Source organism: Sorghum bicolor, chromosome 9 (assembly GCF_000003195.3).
Source record: "Sorghum bicolor cultivar BTx623 chromosome 9, Sorghum_bicolor_NCBIv3, whole genome shotgun sequence".
Classification (NCBI taxonomy): Eukaryota; Viridiplantae; Streptophyta; class Magnoliopsida; order Poales; family Poaceae; genus Sorghum; species Sorghum bicolor.
Genome location: NC_012878.2, coordinates 55,437,950 through 55,454,052, shown reverse-complemented (window position 1 = coordinate 55,454,052; position 16,103 = coordinate 55,437,950). Strand labels below are relative to the sequence as shown.

At 42.3% G+C, this 16,103-nt stretch overlaps 1 protein-coding gene across 1 annotated transcript; it reads left to right on the top strand.

The window, feature by feature from the left end:
• LOC8068961 (respiratory burst oxidase homolog protein A) lies at positions 6,250-16,033 on the top strand. The gene is made up of 14 exons (XM_002441375.2): positions 6,250-7,271; positions 7,364-7,523; positions 7,642-7,690; positions 8,348-8,461; positions 11,246-11,668; positions 12,078-12,461; positions 12,552-12,647; positions 12,719-12,834; positions 12,938-13,105; positions 13,196-13,355; positions 13,570-13,767; positions 13,861-13,989; positions 14,178-14,256; positions 15,210-16,033. The coding sequence occupies exons 1-14, from the start codon at positions 6,584-6,586 to the stop codon at positions 15,317-15,319; spliced, it is 2,874 nt and encodes a 957-aa protein (XP_002441420.2). The 5' UTR covers positions 6,250-6,583; the 3' UTR covers positions 15,320-16,033.

Genomic DNA, 16,103 nt, shown 5'->3' with positions numbered 1-16,103 from the left:
GTTTCCTGAAGCATGTGCTCCATTCGCTCTTGAAAAAGCTTTTAGCAGAATCAGCTGTAGATTACGTTTTGTGCTTCGTTGTTGATGGGATTAGCTTCTGTGAAGAGGCCAGAGCAAGTAACCACTCATTTTCAAGCTCATGGAAAAAGTATCTGGCCTGATACTGGAGACCGCAGCCGTGGAGTAGGTATGCTCCTTCTGAAAATCGTGGCGTCATCACATCTCTTAAAAATCCGGTGCGTGGGCTGCATCATCGTCTTCTAGAAAAATCATCACATCTCTTGTATCATTTTAAGCTATCTCTCTACCGCTCCTTCCTTCACATTTCTTCTGATTTACACACTTTCTCTTGGGTCACTACAGTTAGCTCTTATTGATACAAAGTTTTTCCTTTTTTGGCCGCATATATCGTCATCTCTAAATTTGCAATGTTTTGAAAGAAATCACCATGGTTTCATGTTTGTCTTTTAAGCACATCACAATTAAATATGTCCTATTTAGGGCATGTTTGGTTGTGTCGCCAGACACCGTTTGCCTATCAGGCAGCACCCCAGGTCATTGCATGGGTTCGATCACCTGACAGTCTGAATTGATTGCTAAATGCTAACGGAGGAGTTCCAGTGAAGGAATGATCGCACCGTCATCCCTTGCGGTCTGGTCTATCTGGTACTCCCTCCATCCCAAATTGTAAGTCGTTTGACTTTTTTTACCCCAAGTTTGACTACTCGTCTTATTCAAAAAAATTGTACAAATATAGTCAAATTTAAGTCATTCTTGAAGAACTTTTATTAATAAACCAATACACAACAAAAAAAAAGTGATATTTTGTATAAAATTTTGAATAAAACGAGTGGTCAAACTTGATATTAAAAAAGTCAAACGACGGGATGGATTGAGTACATCACATGGGACCGGGAAGCTCTGAGTGAGCTTCGCGTGTGAGACCAATCAGTCTGGTCGTCACTGGTGTTGGGTAGGTCGATGACCATCTCAGATGGCCCCAAATGAAACAAAGAGAAGTCATCCTCTCGATAATCCTCGTTGTCTTTGTCTATGGGGGGCGTGGATGGTTCGTCGTTCGACCGGCTTCTATCGTACCCCGTTGTACGTGAGCTGCATGCAAGAAATCTGCCATATTGACAGGCTGCCTGAAGCTGGTCACGATTTGAACGAGTGGAGACGGGGCAATGGTAGGCCTGGCCGGCGATACCGTAGCGTAGCATAGCATGCATGGGTCCAAGCAGCTTAACTGCAGCCTAGGACAGACTCGAGATGTTTTCGGGGTACCACCCCCGCTACACGCTAATCTGGACCCGGAAAAGCAGACGTGAGGACTGCTACGTGCTACGTGCCTACTCGGCGGTGCATCACAAATTCAGAAGACTGACATAACTTTTTTTTTAGAAAAGGAGGAAGACTGAGGCCTTTTAGTTTGCAAAAAAATTAGTTTTTGACTACTGTAGCACTTTTATTTTTATTTAACAAATATTATCCAATCACGGAGTAACTAGACTCAAAAGATTCATCTTACAAACTACAGGTAAACTGTGCAATTAGTTTTTATTTTCATTTATATTTAATGCTCCATACATACGATCAAAGATTCGATGTAACTGGAAATCTTGAAAATTTTTGCAAACTAAACAAGGCCTGACATAAATATATAATGTGGTACCAAAACTGACCAAAGAGGCAGAGACCATTTGCACTCAATTGGAACATGGAAGTTCTACAAAAGGTTAAAAAGAAAAAACCAAATTACAATTGGAACATGGAAGTTCTACAAAGGGTTTAAAGGAAAAACCAAATTACAATTGGAACATGGAAGTTCTACAAAAGGTTAAAAGGAAAAACCAATTTACTAGTAAAACAGAATGCGATGGGAACGAAGATACGTCCCTCAAATGATTTGAAGGACCTTAAACTTACTTCGTTCCTCCGTCTCAAATAAGTGTCGTTTTGGATTTTGTAAACTTTTTAAATTTGACTAGATTTATAGAAAATATTCTTAACATATATATATATATATCCAAATAATTTATTATAAAAAATATAGTAAACAATAAATCTAATGATACTTATTGTGTACTATAAATATTAATGGTTTTTGTATATATTTGATTAAAGTTAAAAGTGTTTGACTTCTCGAGAAGTGAGAACGATGCTTATTTTGGAGCGGAATGCAGTAGTTGGTAAAATGGACGGTACAATTGACTTAATGGTTGCACGTTTTGTGGTTTTACTTTATTTTAGTTATTAGTCCATGAAGTTGTGTGCTCCTACACGGCTATTGATTAATATCAAGAGAGCTATGTGTTAGAAATTCAAAAATAAATTTAGAACCATCACAACTAGATGTGTTTATTTTTGCTCTCTTTAATTTATTTGTATTCAACACGACATTCTTGTAGATACTTTTTTATCTTTGCCCAAATGAATAAACTTAGTTACCGATTAATATTTACACTTTTCCATTCCTCTATTCATAGTCCTTTGCATCACAGCTCAGTGTGTTTGTATAACATGTGTTTAAATAAAAACCTATCCTGAGCTATGTATTTGATATGAAAGTACTATATATTAGTTACTGTCGTTTATGCATATATGTATATGTATATGCCATGTGAATGGTGATACATTTCATGCATGGTCATGAGTTAGTTTTCTACAATTGACAATAGAAAAAGTGGATAATTTAGAAGCGTATATTTGAAGGCACTTAAGGCTACAATTATCTATAATGAAAGTTGTAGATAATTTAGATGTAGACTTAGTGGTTATTTCTTGTTATTTTTAACAATGGTGAAGATGGGTAATTAGATGTAAATTGAAGATGTTGCTTTGGATGATTTTTCACAAGGGCACAAGTGATGTCATTCTTGATTATTTTTAGTATGGCGAATATGGATATTGGAAATACAAATAAATGGAGTTATTTTAGATTCTTTTCATAATAGTATAACCGATCAATTTATATAAAGTTTAGGTGAAAGTTTTCTATTTTACGCAATGGAGAGTTGAATAATTTAGATGTAGATTATGGCTTACTTTATACTTTCTCCATCCAAACTGTAAGACTTTGGGTTTTTCTAGATACTTGCTTTTGCTATATATATGGCAAAAACAATGTATCTAGAAAATCCAGAGCATCTTATAATTTGGAATGGAGGAATTGGTATTTTTGCAATGATAGAGGTGAGTATTGTTTTCAAAAGGAAAAATAGGGTTCTTGTTGATAGTTAGATTTTACCAAATTGATGGTGGAGTTTTATCGAATCAATGACCAAATTTTTTATTTTTATGATAATTCTAATGCATCTCACAATGATTTACGAAGATTGTTCAAAAGAAGCCTCCAATTAGTGATGGTAAACTATCTTAGCTTATTACTCCCTCGTTTACGAAGATTACAATTTTAGCATAGTTCTAATTAAAGTATATCTCAAGCTAACTATATAAAAATACAAATAATTATAATATCAAATAAATATCATTAGATTTATAGTGAGAGATATATATTTTTATAATATATACTTCTTTTGTGTCATAAGCACTAATATTTTACTTGTATATTTGGCCAAATTTTGGGCACTTTAACCAAAACAGAGGTAGTACATGCGCTGGAGCATACTTGCACCGTACCAACTCAAACACATGAGCTAGGTGACTTCTTTGTAAAGCTCTCATCATTAACCAAACTAATTCCAACTTCGTACTTTTTGGTGGTTCGAGCTTGTAACATATTTTTAATCATGGACAACTGCAAGCTTGTTTGCTGAAAAACTATGACTAAAAATACTGTTTGCTAATTTATTATGAGAAAAATATTATTAGCTGAGAAAAGAAATATGACAAGATAAGCGAATACTACAAGATTCTATCGTGAACATATGCACGCATGCAGATCATGGGCGAGCTATTGGTGGAATTTTCAAGCGGACACCAAATGACTTTACCCAGAGGGAAGTCAGATGTGGAACATGATTGTGGTGCCTAGGTCAACTACAAATTTTAATTTATTCCACCATCCAATTTTGTTCTTATATGATTACTACTAGGCGGCCAATGATTTCCATTAATCGCGCTCATGCATGCCACTGAGAGCAAAGAACATCCCCTCCGTTTCTGTATCATATCAGAAGCAGGTGGAACCCAATAATCAAATCAGAGCAAATCGCACGAAAATTAAAAGAGGCGTGAGTTCGTTATACCCAGCTGAAGGCAATTCCGTGCCTTCTCATCTTCTGAAGCACTGGCATTGACGTAGAAATCCATTGACCAAGCTCGCCTAGCCTAGCAGCTCATTGCCGAGTTCTTCAGGCACGTTAAGAAATGTTCGTGACACGGTGTACGAACGAGATCTTTTATTCGAGGCACGTATCAAATCCTTTTGCTGATGAGCTGGTTAATCATTGGGGGCGTTCGTTGCGTGTTGCTAATCAAATGGGCAGGGCAGATCATTATTGGGTGCATCACAACTCAACTCATCTCGTCAATATGCTGTTTCCCCCCTGATGATCTTGGTAATCTCATTTTAAGCATGTTTTTTTACTGTTTTATTTCCAGTTGGAACCAAAAAAAAAAAGAAAAACTGTTCATTGAAAATGTTGCTTGCCAAATGCCACTGTGTCGTCCGGCAACAACAAACAAAATAATGTGGAGCGAAACAAGTGCGGTTGACATAGCAGTACTTATTATATATAAATGATGATCCACGGCAGCAGTTGCGGATTATCCGCAATGTCCAGCGCTTGCAGGACACGCATTCCCCTGTCCTGCTGTCCTCGCTCCAAAGCTGTTTCTTTGCCCTTTGCTATAGTCCAGTTCATCAGTTGTAGTTGAAGGAGTAGTGCTATCGTTTGGCTGATAAACTATAATTGAAAGTACTGTTTGCTCTGAATTGCTGCTCAAACGAACATGCTAGAGTAGTAGAGTTAGATGCTGCTATGTGCTTAATGGGCTAATGGCTATGCGGCAATGCCATGCCGGAGCTTCAGACGGAGCCGCCCCCCTCAACTCAACAACCAATGATGCTGCTGTCACCACACTCACCAAAAGAGGTCGAGTACGCCTCGACGACGAGCTGCCGTGCCGAGCAATGATCGCCTGCTCGTCCCCTCTCAGAAAACCTGGCGTCGTGGGCAGCGAACGCGAAAGTGCCTGCCGTGCGCGGCCACAAAGCACATGCGGCCGCCGGGCTCATGATGGCGATACCAAGCTGGTCAGGGCAGGGCACCAAGATGCGGCTGCTGCGCAGGGCCGGCTGCCGGCACCGGCACCATCCACCCCCGCGGTCACGTTAGGTGCGCCCACCCGAACGGACACGTCCCCTGGCGCGCACGTACGGTGGCGCCCGAACGAACCAACCAAAGCCAACGGCAGGGTCCGGGTGGGTGGCGGCTTTCGTATGGGCGCTCGGCCGGGCACAGGCGTGTCAGGGGAGCCTGGGACAGGGAACGAGACGAGAGCACGAGGCAACTCCTCACCGTGCACGTACGCGGCCACGCGCGGGTTGAGAGTTGACGGCGAAAAGGCGAGCGAGGAGGTGGTTTGGGGGGGGGGGAATGCCAGGGGGTGGGAAAAAAAGGAAAGGAAAGACGTGAGCACTGTCGTAATCGTAACGCACATCCTGGCGGCGAGCGCAGCAGCCGGAGGCCTCGGCCAGGTAGAGTGTCTGGTCTGGCTTGGCGCACGCATGCCCACGCGCTAGAGGAGATTCTGCCGTGCCAGTCATTGTAGAACAAGCACAGCAACTGGCTTGCGGTGGTTACAGGTCAATTCCATTCTTCCCAACCGGATCGTCCCATCCATGGTCGGTCGGCGCTCTTCTCTTCTCTTCTCCCGGCCATCCAGCTACTGCATGCATATGCATGGCTCCGTTTTTCGTTTCTCAGCTCTGCTCTGGGCCTGGGTTCGTCACGCCATCACGCAACGTCAACGCAAACGGGCAAATGTGCCCATTTTGACTCTGGCAACGACGACTGTAGTAGCAGTAGTAATTATAACAAAGAGTTTAAAAAAACCCAAGAAAATCTTCACTGGCAAGTGTGAACGCGTACATAATCATCACACTACTCCGGGCAGTAAATATTTTCTGAGCTGGCGGTGGCCGCGAGAGCACGCACCGGCCGCGGCGCCGCGGCACCACCAACTTTTTTACGATAGTTTTTCGGGGGGCGGCGTCGCGTCGGCTAGCCTGTGCCTGTCCCGGATAAATTGCTAGCCCTGTCTCCCCTGTCGTCCTCCGCTCCGCTCGGCCTCGGCCCCCCCGGCTAGCTTGGATTCCGCTCCGCTTGAGCACGAGCACGAGGGTGCCTTTCTTTCTTACGCACACACGCGCGCGCAGTCGGGGAGTGGGAGAGAAAAGGAGGGTGGTGAAGGGTGACTACGAGCTACCGCGTTTTAGGTCGCGCCGGCTTGGACTGTTGCGTGAGCTATATCTTTTTCTCGCTCGCTCTCTCTCTCTCTCTCTCTCTCTCTCTCTCCCAAATCGTCAAAGGGAGTTTGGTGGTGGTGGCTTCATTGCTTCAAGCAGCAGCGGCCGGGAGGTGAGGAGGACAGCCGGACAGGGGAGAGTGGTCCGATGCGAGGAGGAGGAGGAGGAGGGCCGGGCGTCGGCACGCCGGGGCGCCCGCGATGGGGGTCCGGCGCCACGACGCCGCGGTCGCTGAGCACGGGCTCCTCGCCGCGCGGCTCCGACCGGAGCTCCGACGACGGGGAGGAGCTGGTCGAGGTCACGCTGGACCTCCTCGAGGACGACAACATTGTGCTGCGGAGCGTCGAGCCGGCAGCGGCGGGCTCCGCCGCGGTGGCGGCTCCGCCGCGCCGCCACCCGGACCCGACCCCGTCGTCGTCCGGGGCGCCGTCGCGGTCGCGCTCGCCCGCGATGCGCCGGACCTCCTCGCACCGCCTGCTGCAGTTCTCGCAGGAGCTCAAGGCTACCGCCAACCGCGCCAAGCAGTTCTCGCAGGACCTCACCAAGCGCTTCACGCGCACACAGAGCCGCGCCAACCTCGCGGACCCGCCGCCGGCCACCGCCACCGCCGCGGCGCCGTCCTCGGGCATCGACGCCGCGCTCGAGGCCCGCGCACAGCGCCGCCGCCGCGCGCAGCTCGACCGCACCAAGTCCGGCGCGCAGCGCGCGATCCGCGGACTCCGATTCATCAGCGGCGGCAACAAGGCTAGCAACGCCTGGATCGAGGTCCAGGCTAACTTCGACCGCCTCGCGCGCGACGGCTACCTCTCCCGCGCCGACTTTCCCAAATGCATAGGTTCACTTCAGTCCCCTCCCCCTTTCCCTTCCAGAAACCACAGGCTTGTTCGAGCGATTAGTTGCTAACCGCATTGGAGTTTTTGGATGCAGGGATGACGGAGTCGCAGGAGTTCGCGATGGAGCTCTTCGACACGCTGAGCCGCCGCCGGCAGATGCAGGTGGATAAGATCAACAAGGATGAGCTGCGCGAGATCTGGCAGCAGATCACCGACAACAGCTTCGACTCGCGCCTCCAGATCTTCTTCGACATGTAATCCCTGCAATCTGAGAACTGCTATCAAATTAACGCTATGAACACATCAGTTGTTCAGTTCAATTAATGTGTCTTCGATTTTTATTTTTGTTATATATGTTATCATTTTAATCAGGGTGGATAAGAACGCAGATGGCCATATCACGGAGGCCGAGGTGAAAGAGGTAAACAATTCCTCGTCGCTGTGCTTGGTGTTTCACTTACGATTTTTTTTTGTTTTGTTTTTGCTCTCCCGTTTGGGGATATTTTCGTACAATTATTTGGGGGTCTTTTGATAACTGGGCTGTCCATTTCCATGCCTCTGTAGTTATGTACTTGTTTTTTTGTTGCCTTACAAGTTTGTGTTCCTGGATTTACGCATAAGGATTACGGAATTGGTAGCTTGGAGAAACATTGCCGACTAATCGATGTATCGTCCCGGCGAAACTGGCGGAGAAAGCATCCCCACCACCCGCCGGTCTCCCCCACATCATTATTTTTTAGCAATCGATATTGTTGGTTCTAGAACGTGGGAGGGGTGTTTAGTAAATTTACTATTGATGGAGATGGAACTGACCTACAGGAAGCTGGAGGCCAGAAAGCAATAGTTGGTGGGGGCATTTCTGTCATGCTTCCTAATTAGTACTCTAATCTACTCAAACGATGTGTGGAAAGGGGGAAGCTTTTGGATTAGAGCTTAATTTGTTTATTTAACTGAGGTCATCGTGGAAAGGGCCAGGCTAGGTTGTTTATTTGGGTTACTTTTTTTTTCCCGATGTTTGAAAACTGAAAAATATGGTTCGTGATCAGTTGATCGAAAAATGCCGTTGTTTTGTTTCCAGATCATTATGCTGAGTGCTTCTGCTAATAAATTGTCGAGGCTTAAGGAGCAAGCTGAGGAGTATGCAGCCTTGATCATGGAGGAACTTGATCCTGAAGGGCTTGGCTACATTGAGGTAAATATAGCATGTCGTTGTATCCCATACTGTGTATGATCTGAGACAAATAACTGATTCCATGATACTCTTATATTGCATGACCCCATTAGTATCCACCGATTTTGAAGGTGTTCAGGAGAAATAACCTGCGTAGAAATTGTTGAATTATTGAGTTAGTTGACAAAAAAAGAGTTTTGACTGCACATATTTGGGCCTGTCCAGTAATAAATTGATAAAACTGCAGGGCTGCATTAACTTGTTTTAACCAAACAACATCACAGGGTTGGTCAGTTCACCAGCTACTATTTCTTATTTGGTGAAAATTGAAAGCGAAAGTTAACCAGCTTTTTTATTGAAAGAGTCCCATTCCTGGGTCAGTATCTGAAGGAAGATTTTGTTTTCTTGCTCCTGCCTAATCAAACCCTTCCATTGATCTCCTCCAACTTTCCTGCATGCCAGTCTAAGGGTCCCTTTGGTTGGGCTTTTGAACCTGCTTTTGCTTTTGTAAAAGCCAAAAGCCAACCAAAGGGCCCAAAAGCCACAAGTGCTTTTGCCCAAAAGCAGCTTTTCTCGTAGTACAAATCCAAAAACACCTCACCCCCTGCTTTCACTGACTTTTGGGATCCGTTCAGTTTTTTTTCCAAAAGGCACAAGTGACCAACCAAATGACTTTTGGGTTTCTCAAAGCCCACATCCCACAGCAGCTTTTCAAAAGCTCAAAGCTCACAGTAGCTTTTCCAAAAGTCACAGCCCAACCAAACACACCCTAATCTTGGTCATCCCTGCTTCCCTTCTGTACATCTACTTAACATACCAGAATGCAGTGGTCTGTGGCCATAACCATCTAGCTCATGTTTGGTCTGGAAAAAAGTCTCTTATTTTACTATTTCTCCTAGTGCTTGCTCCTCATGTACCTTTTGGAGTTCTATCTCCATTTTTTTAACTGTGCAGTTGAGTTTCTTTCTATTCTTTAAAATGTAACCACCTGACTTCATCTAAGGAGACTCTTTGATCTTTATATCTGAAGACGTTATACATGGGTTCACTTGTGGTTGCATCTAGTAGCAAAACCGCAAAAGTATTTTAGCTCTAGCGAGCACATTGTAGGAGTATATTGTAACTTAAACATCTATGTTGTGAGCACTCATATTACACAAGGGAGCCTAGCCATGGCAGCTTAAATTGTTTCCTAGCTACTGTAAAATCTGATGAGGACACCAAGCTCCAGCTGCGGGGACCAAAAATCTACAGGTCGCTCTCATCAACATGATATTTAAATAATCTGATTTCTTGATAAAAATCTCTATATTTAAATAACCAGCTGTTTGGAGAAACTTGCATCCATCCTCTACTTTTACTCTTCAGCAAGGCAGAGCACACAGTATGATGACTGTTTTCAGTTAATATAAGATTTTTTTTAAAGAAATCTGTTGATATAAGATCATGTTTCATATCTGATACAAAATTTTTAGTGAAAAAATGAATCCTATAAAAAAAGATACAAATTACCATCCATACTGAATCCTAGACTTAACGTGCTCTTAGTTTTTTTTGTGTGTAAATGAAGCATTATGGTAGGGGTGAAAACAGTAAGAAGCGGTACTATAATATGGAAACGAAAGCGGCCAGTATGGGATTTTTCCATTTTTATCAAAATAAGTAATGAAAAAAGGGTAAAAAACAGATGTACTAAATTCACGAAATGATGACTTGTTTTGATAAAAGTGTAAACAGTATCATAATACAGAGAATGTATTGGTCGGTACGGGATTTTCCTGTACCGCTTTCAACCCTCGCAGGGCATCTGCTTCTCCATTTAGTCCCAAATGGCTGCATTTGTCAAATGCAAGATTAGGTGTCTAGAACTCTAGATGTCATTCCTTGAAGGACAACAATCATAACAATTGCTTTCAATAGTATTATTAGGTGTCTAGTACTAACTATATTTTGTTGAACAAAGTAACACATCTTTATTTTCAGATAATCCTATGCAGTATTGCTATTTTTGTACTTGTGTAATTTCAGTCCTCAGATGTGAGTACAACTGAGAGTCTGAGAATCAAGTTCATGTCCCACCTTTTCACAATGGAATTATTGCGTGCATGTTCTACAAGATTGTGGCATGTATGATGGGCTCATATGGGGAGCCATGTGCGCCACCAGATGCAATTATAGTCTTGAAGGGACCACCTGCAGTCTGGTGGAGTGTTTGACTTTTGTCCCTTAGATTGACATGTATGGTTAACCTGCTTCTTTTTCTCCTGAGAAGTGTAATTATGGATTCTCAGGAGATGACGCTCTGAACTATTATTGTTAATTCACTTAGATGCGACCATATTTTATGTGCTAATAAATGAAATTACTGTAAGCATAGAATCATTCATGAAGTTAGCTATCAAATATCTAATCGTTATGCTGAATCTGAAGCTATACCTGTGCAATTGAGCAGTTATACTTCTCTGAAGTCAACAAGGATATTTTTGCTTTTCCTTTTGTCTAGGGAGATCCTCACTGCACAATATTCTAAAAGGTTTTTGTAGTTTTGCTCTTTAATTTCAGCACGAATTTATCATATGCACCGCATTTTAAATGCACTATGTTTACATGTACGTCTGTACATACTATTATTATTTTTATATGTGTGCCTGATCAATGACCTGTTGGTTGAAACCTGCAAAACAAACATCTTTGGAAAAAATGCTCTATAGTTATTTTTTTCCCAAATTGGCCTGGTGTTAGGGAGGGATGTAGAGTGCAATTGTGTGACATATTGATTTTTTTTTCTTTTTGTTGTCATTGCAGCTTTGGCAATTGGAGACACTGCTACTGCAAAAGGATACCTATGTGAACTACAGCCAGGCCTTGAGTTACACAAGCCAGGCACTAAGCCAGAACCTTGCTGGTCTGAGGAAAAGAAGTCCAATCCGAAAAATTAGCAGCACGGTGAACTACTATCTGGAGGACAACTGGAAACGTCTCTGGGTGCTTGCAGTGTGGATTGGAATAATGGCTGGGTTGTTCATTTGGAAGTTCATTCAGTACCGTAACCGTTATGTCTTTGATGTGATGGGCTACTGTGTCACAACTGCGAAAGGTGCTGCAGAGACTCTCAAACTGAACATGGCGCTTATTCTCTTGCCTGTATGCCGCAACACTATCACCTGGCTGCGGAATACTAAAGCTGCACGAGCATTGCCGTTCGATGACAACATAAACTTCCATAAGGTTAGCCCTAGACTCCAATTAGTTCTTTATGCCCCTTCAAAATGGGGCTGGAGGGTCGTGGACTCGTGGTACAGCTTTAGGGTTTACAAATTGTTGTGTGTTTATGAGATATGTTACACATTTTCATCATCTTTACTTTGTTTAAAAGTCAGTACATGCGCCATGATTTTATCATAGCAATTTAGCTAAAAGTAGAAGTCGGGCAATGCCATGTCAAGGCAACTCATGGCTGACCTTTTCTTATTGGCTGTGAATGTAACAAAAAAATAATCATAAGTATAATGGGGACATTAGTGGTGCCTGATAAGTTTTTTTTTCATAATAAGGACATACATGTGACATGTGATTTAGCCAGACCAAGAATGTAACTAAAACAACAATTTTTCTTTTGCTTGTTTTGTAATGGCAGACTATTGCAGCAGCAATTGTGGTTGGTGTTGTTCTTCATGCAGGGAACCACCTTGTATGTGATTTTCCACGGCTCATTGGTTCATCAGAGATGAAGTATGCTCCGCTGCGCAAATACTTTGGGGAAAATAAACCAACATATCTAGCTCTGGTAAAAGGAGTGGAGGGCATAACAGGGGTAATCATGGTTGTGTGCATGCTTATCGCTTTTACTCTAGCAACAAGGTGGTTCCGCCGTAGCCTGGTGAAGCTTCCAAGGCCATTTGACAAACTAACTGGCTTCAATGCATTCTGGTACTCCCATCATCTGTTCATCATTGTGTACATAGCACTTGTTATTCATGGAGAGTGTCTATACCTTATCCATGACTGGTACAAAAAGACGGTGAGCTAATCTCATCTTCATTTTTTATTCTGTGTACTCCTTGGACCTCAGTAACATTTTAAGTATCTAATATCCTTTTATTTTGTACAGACATGGATGTACCTTGCTGTTCCTGTTGGTCTGTATGTAGGGGAAAGGACTCTGAGGTTTTTCAGATCAGGCAGTTATTCTGTTCGGTTATTGAAGGTAACCTTCACATATTTAGAAATCTGAGTATTAATATGTTTACAGTCCTCTGACCCATGGTTCCTTTGCAGGTGGCTATATATCCTGGTAATGTTTTGACATTGCAGATGTCTAAACCTCCTGCATTCCGTTACAAGAGCGGACAGTATATGTTTGTTCAATGCCCTGCAGTTTCACCTTTTGAATGGTGTGTAGATCTTCTTTGTAACTAAACTCGAGCTAGCTCACAAAGTCATGTTTCTGGAGTCTGGACACTAGAATATATGCTTAAACACTCGTTCTTCTTTCAGGCATCCTTTCTCAATTACTTCAGCACCTGGGGATGACTATTTAAGCATTCATGTTCGACAACTTGGTGACTGGACACGGGAGCTCAAGCGGGTATTCTCAGCAGCTTGTGAGCCACCGGTGGGTGGGAAAAGTGGCCTTCTTCGAGCAGACGAGACAACTAAGAAAGCGTGTGTTTTCTTCTTCCCCATATGCATCTCAACACTTAATAATATGTTTTTTTTTCTATTTGGGGCTTCATGGTTTTTTGGGAAATGCAGGTTACCAAAACTTTTGATTGATGGACCATATGGTTCTCCTGCACAAGACTACAGCAAGTATGATGTTCTACTACTTGTCGGATTAGGAATTGGTGCCACACCTTTTATTAGCATACTGAAAGACCTGCTCAATAACATCATCAAAATGGAAGAAGAGGAAGTAAGCGATCTTTCTCATATCCCCAACTGGCCTCTTATATTATTATATTAAAAAGACAAAAACTGGCCTCTTATTTTCTGTTTTGTGATCTAGGAATTAACAATCATTGTAATTCTTGTTTTCTTTCTATTTAGTTAGTCATCTATTCAAACATTCTTCCTCATTAATACCAGACTTGGACCAGTAATTAATTTATTCACGATAAAATTTGCAGGAAGCTTCAAGTGATCTTTACCCACCAATTGGTCGCAGCAAGGCACATGTTGATCTTGACACCCTTATGAGGATTACCTCAAAACCAAAGAGGGTACTGAAGACAACAAATGCTTACTTTTATTGGGTGACACGTGAACAAGGGTCTTTTGATTGGTTTAAAGGGGTCATGAATGAAATTGCTGAACTAGATCAGAGGGTATGTATCATCAAGCCGTTATCTTTTAGAAATCATGATATTTGGTTTTGCCTTTGCAAATTTGTTCTTACAGATGCTCTTGTTCAATACTAGAATATCATTGAGATGCACAACTATCTCACAAGTGTTTACGAGGAAGGGGATGCCCGGTCAGCACTCATTACAATGCTACAAGCTCTCAACCATGCCAAGAATGGTGTTGATATAGTTTCTGGAACTAAAGTAAGTTCCAGCACTCCAATATGCATCACACTCTAAAGCATAAAAACGTCATTGTAGTATAGGATAAGAAAACATGTGGAATAACTTGTCATTTGGTACCAAATGATATGTTGTTCTTTTTTTTCCTACCCCAACTCGCTTGGAAGAAAAATCTTTGTTTTTGTTGTTCTGATAAGCTGTTTTTGCAGGTGCGGACACATTTTGCAAGACCAAATTTTAAGAAGGTCCTATCTAAGATAGCTACCAAACATCCATATGCTAAGATAGGTCAGATACGTTTCATATTCCTGATATAGTTGAAAGCTACCTTTTATCCTTTTAGCTGTGAATATCCTTCAGGATAGTTTTGTTAACTCCTTTATAAATCATTTTTAGCTGTGAATATCCTTCAGGATAGTTTTGTTAACTCCTTTATAAAACCTGAACTAGCTCATGCATATAACTAAAGCAAGAAACTTCCTAGATCTCAGTAAAAGTAGGTGGTTACTATGAACTTAGGGTGTGTTTGGTTGGAGGAATCACTCCATTCTAGATTAGGTGGTTATGAATCCATTCCTCATACTAGTACTAATTATTAGCTTGTGAGGAATGAGGCGATGATGCATCAGCCTATTCCATTCCACAAACCAAACAAAAAAGTGAGGAATGAGTAGATGATGGACTAACTCATTTCTCAAACCAAACACACCATTAATGAGCAGACATGGGTAAGGACTTGAAAGCCTCCTTGCAGAAACAAGGACTGTTGGAACTCTATACTTTTGTTTTTGGCGGCCTTGTTTAGTTCCCCAAAAATTTTGCAAAATTTTTCAGATTTCCCGTCACATCGAATCTTTAGACGTATGCATGGAGTATTAAATATAGATAAAAATAAAAACTAATTGCACAGTTTAGTCGGAATTGACGAGACGAATCTTTTGAGCCTAGTTAGTCCATGATTGAACAATATTTGTCAAATACAAACGAAATTGCTACAGTGCTCATTTTGCCAAAAATTTTGGAACTAAACAAGGCCTAATTTTGGGCCTGTATAGTTCAGACCATGGGAAAGCTGCCTGGCCCAGGCAGCAACCTGGCCAGGGCAACAAAGCATGTCCATATATCCCAAAAAGAAATATTTAGGGGGTAAATAACGGCCACTTCTGGCCGAAGTAGTAATCTTGGTCCCATCTTCTATGATATGATCACTGTAAGAAGGTAATTGTTGTTATTGTGTACAGGAGTGTTCTATTGTGGGGCTCCAGTTCTGGCACAGGAACTAAGCAAACTCTGTTATGAATTCAATGGCAAGTCTACAACAAAATTCGAATTCCACAAGGAACATTTCTGACATATAACAAGGTGAATACAAAATAGGGGAACAAGGGGAAGAAGATGTGTTGTATGTAAGTCACTTCTGCTTTAACATTTTGCTTTCTTCGCAATGAGTTGGAAAGAGCAAGGGATTCTGCACATGGTTGTATCGCCACAGCTTACTCCACACTTGTGATACTACCCCCAGTTACAGCAGCGTTATCTATCACTTGAGATACTAAAATACAATAAGATCGCATAGAAAGGGAAATGGGGGTCTGCTGGCACAATACACAAGGCTTCCATCAAAGGTTGAAGAATGAAAAGGACACATAACCCAGGTGGAGTAGCAAGGGAATCTCTCCCATGGAGTCCACAACCATAAATTGTGATTATAAGCAGTGTGATGTAGGACATGTAGAATGAAGGCCAGGATGTCACAAGGCTATCTAACTGTATATTTGCATGCAGCTGAGTGGCTGACTGAGGCCACAAGTTTGATCTAACTTTGTACTTATACACAAGGATGAAAAACAGGAAAAAAGTATAGTTGGTTTTTGTAAGTATTGTAGGTTGGTAGTGACTAGGCCCAGATTGGGGGGGCTCAAGTTTTTTCAATCTTGTTTCGTTGCCTTATCGACTGAGAGGTTGCAATTTTTTGAGGATATGGCTGATTAATTGTATTGATGTAACATATCTTTAGTGAAAGCCCATGTTTTTAAAAATTGATGCTGTTGTCGAGATGTTGATATGGAAAGGATTAAGTGTGGAAAATGATATGTATTCCTGTGCTAATTTGGCGGCAGATTTGGATGGGCTGG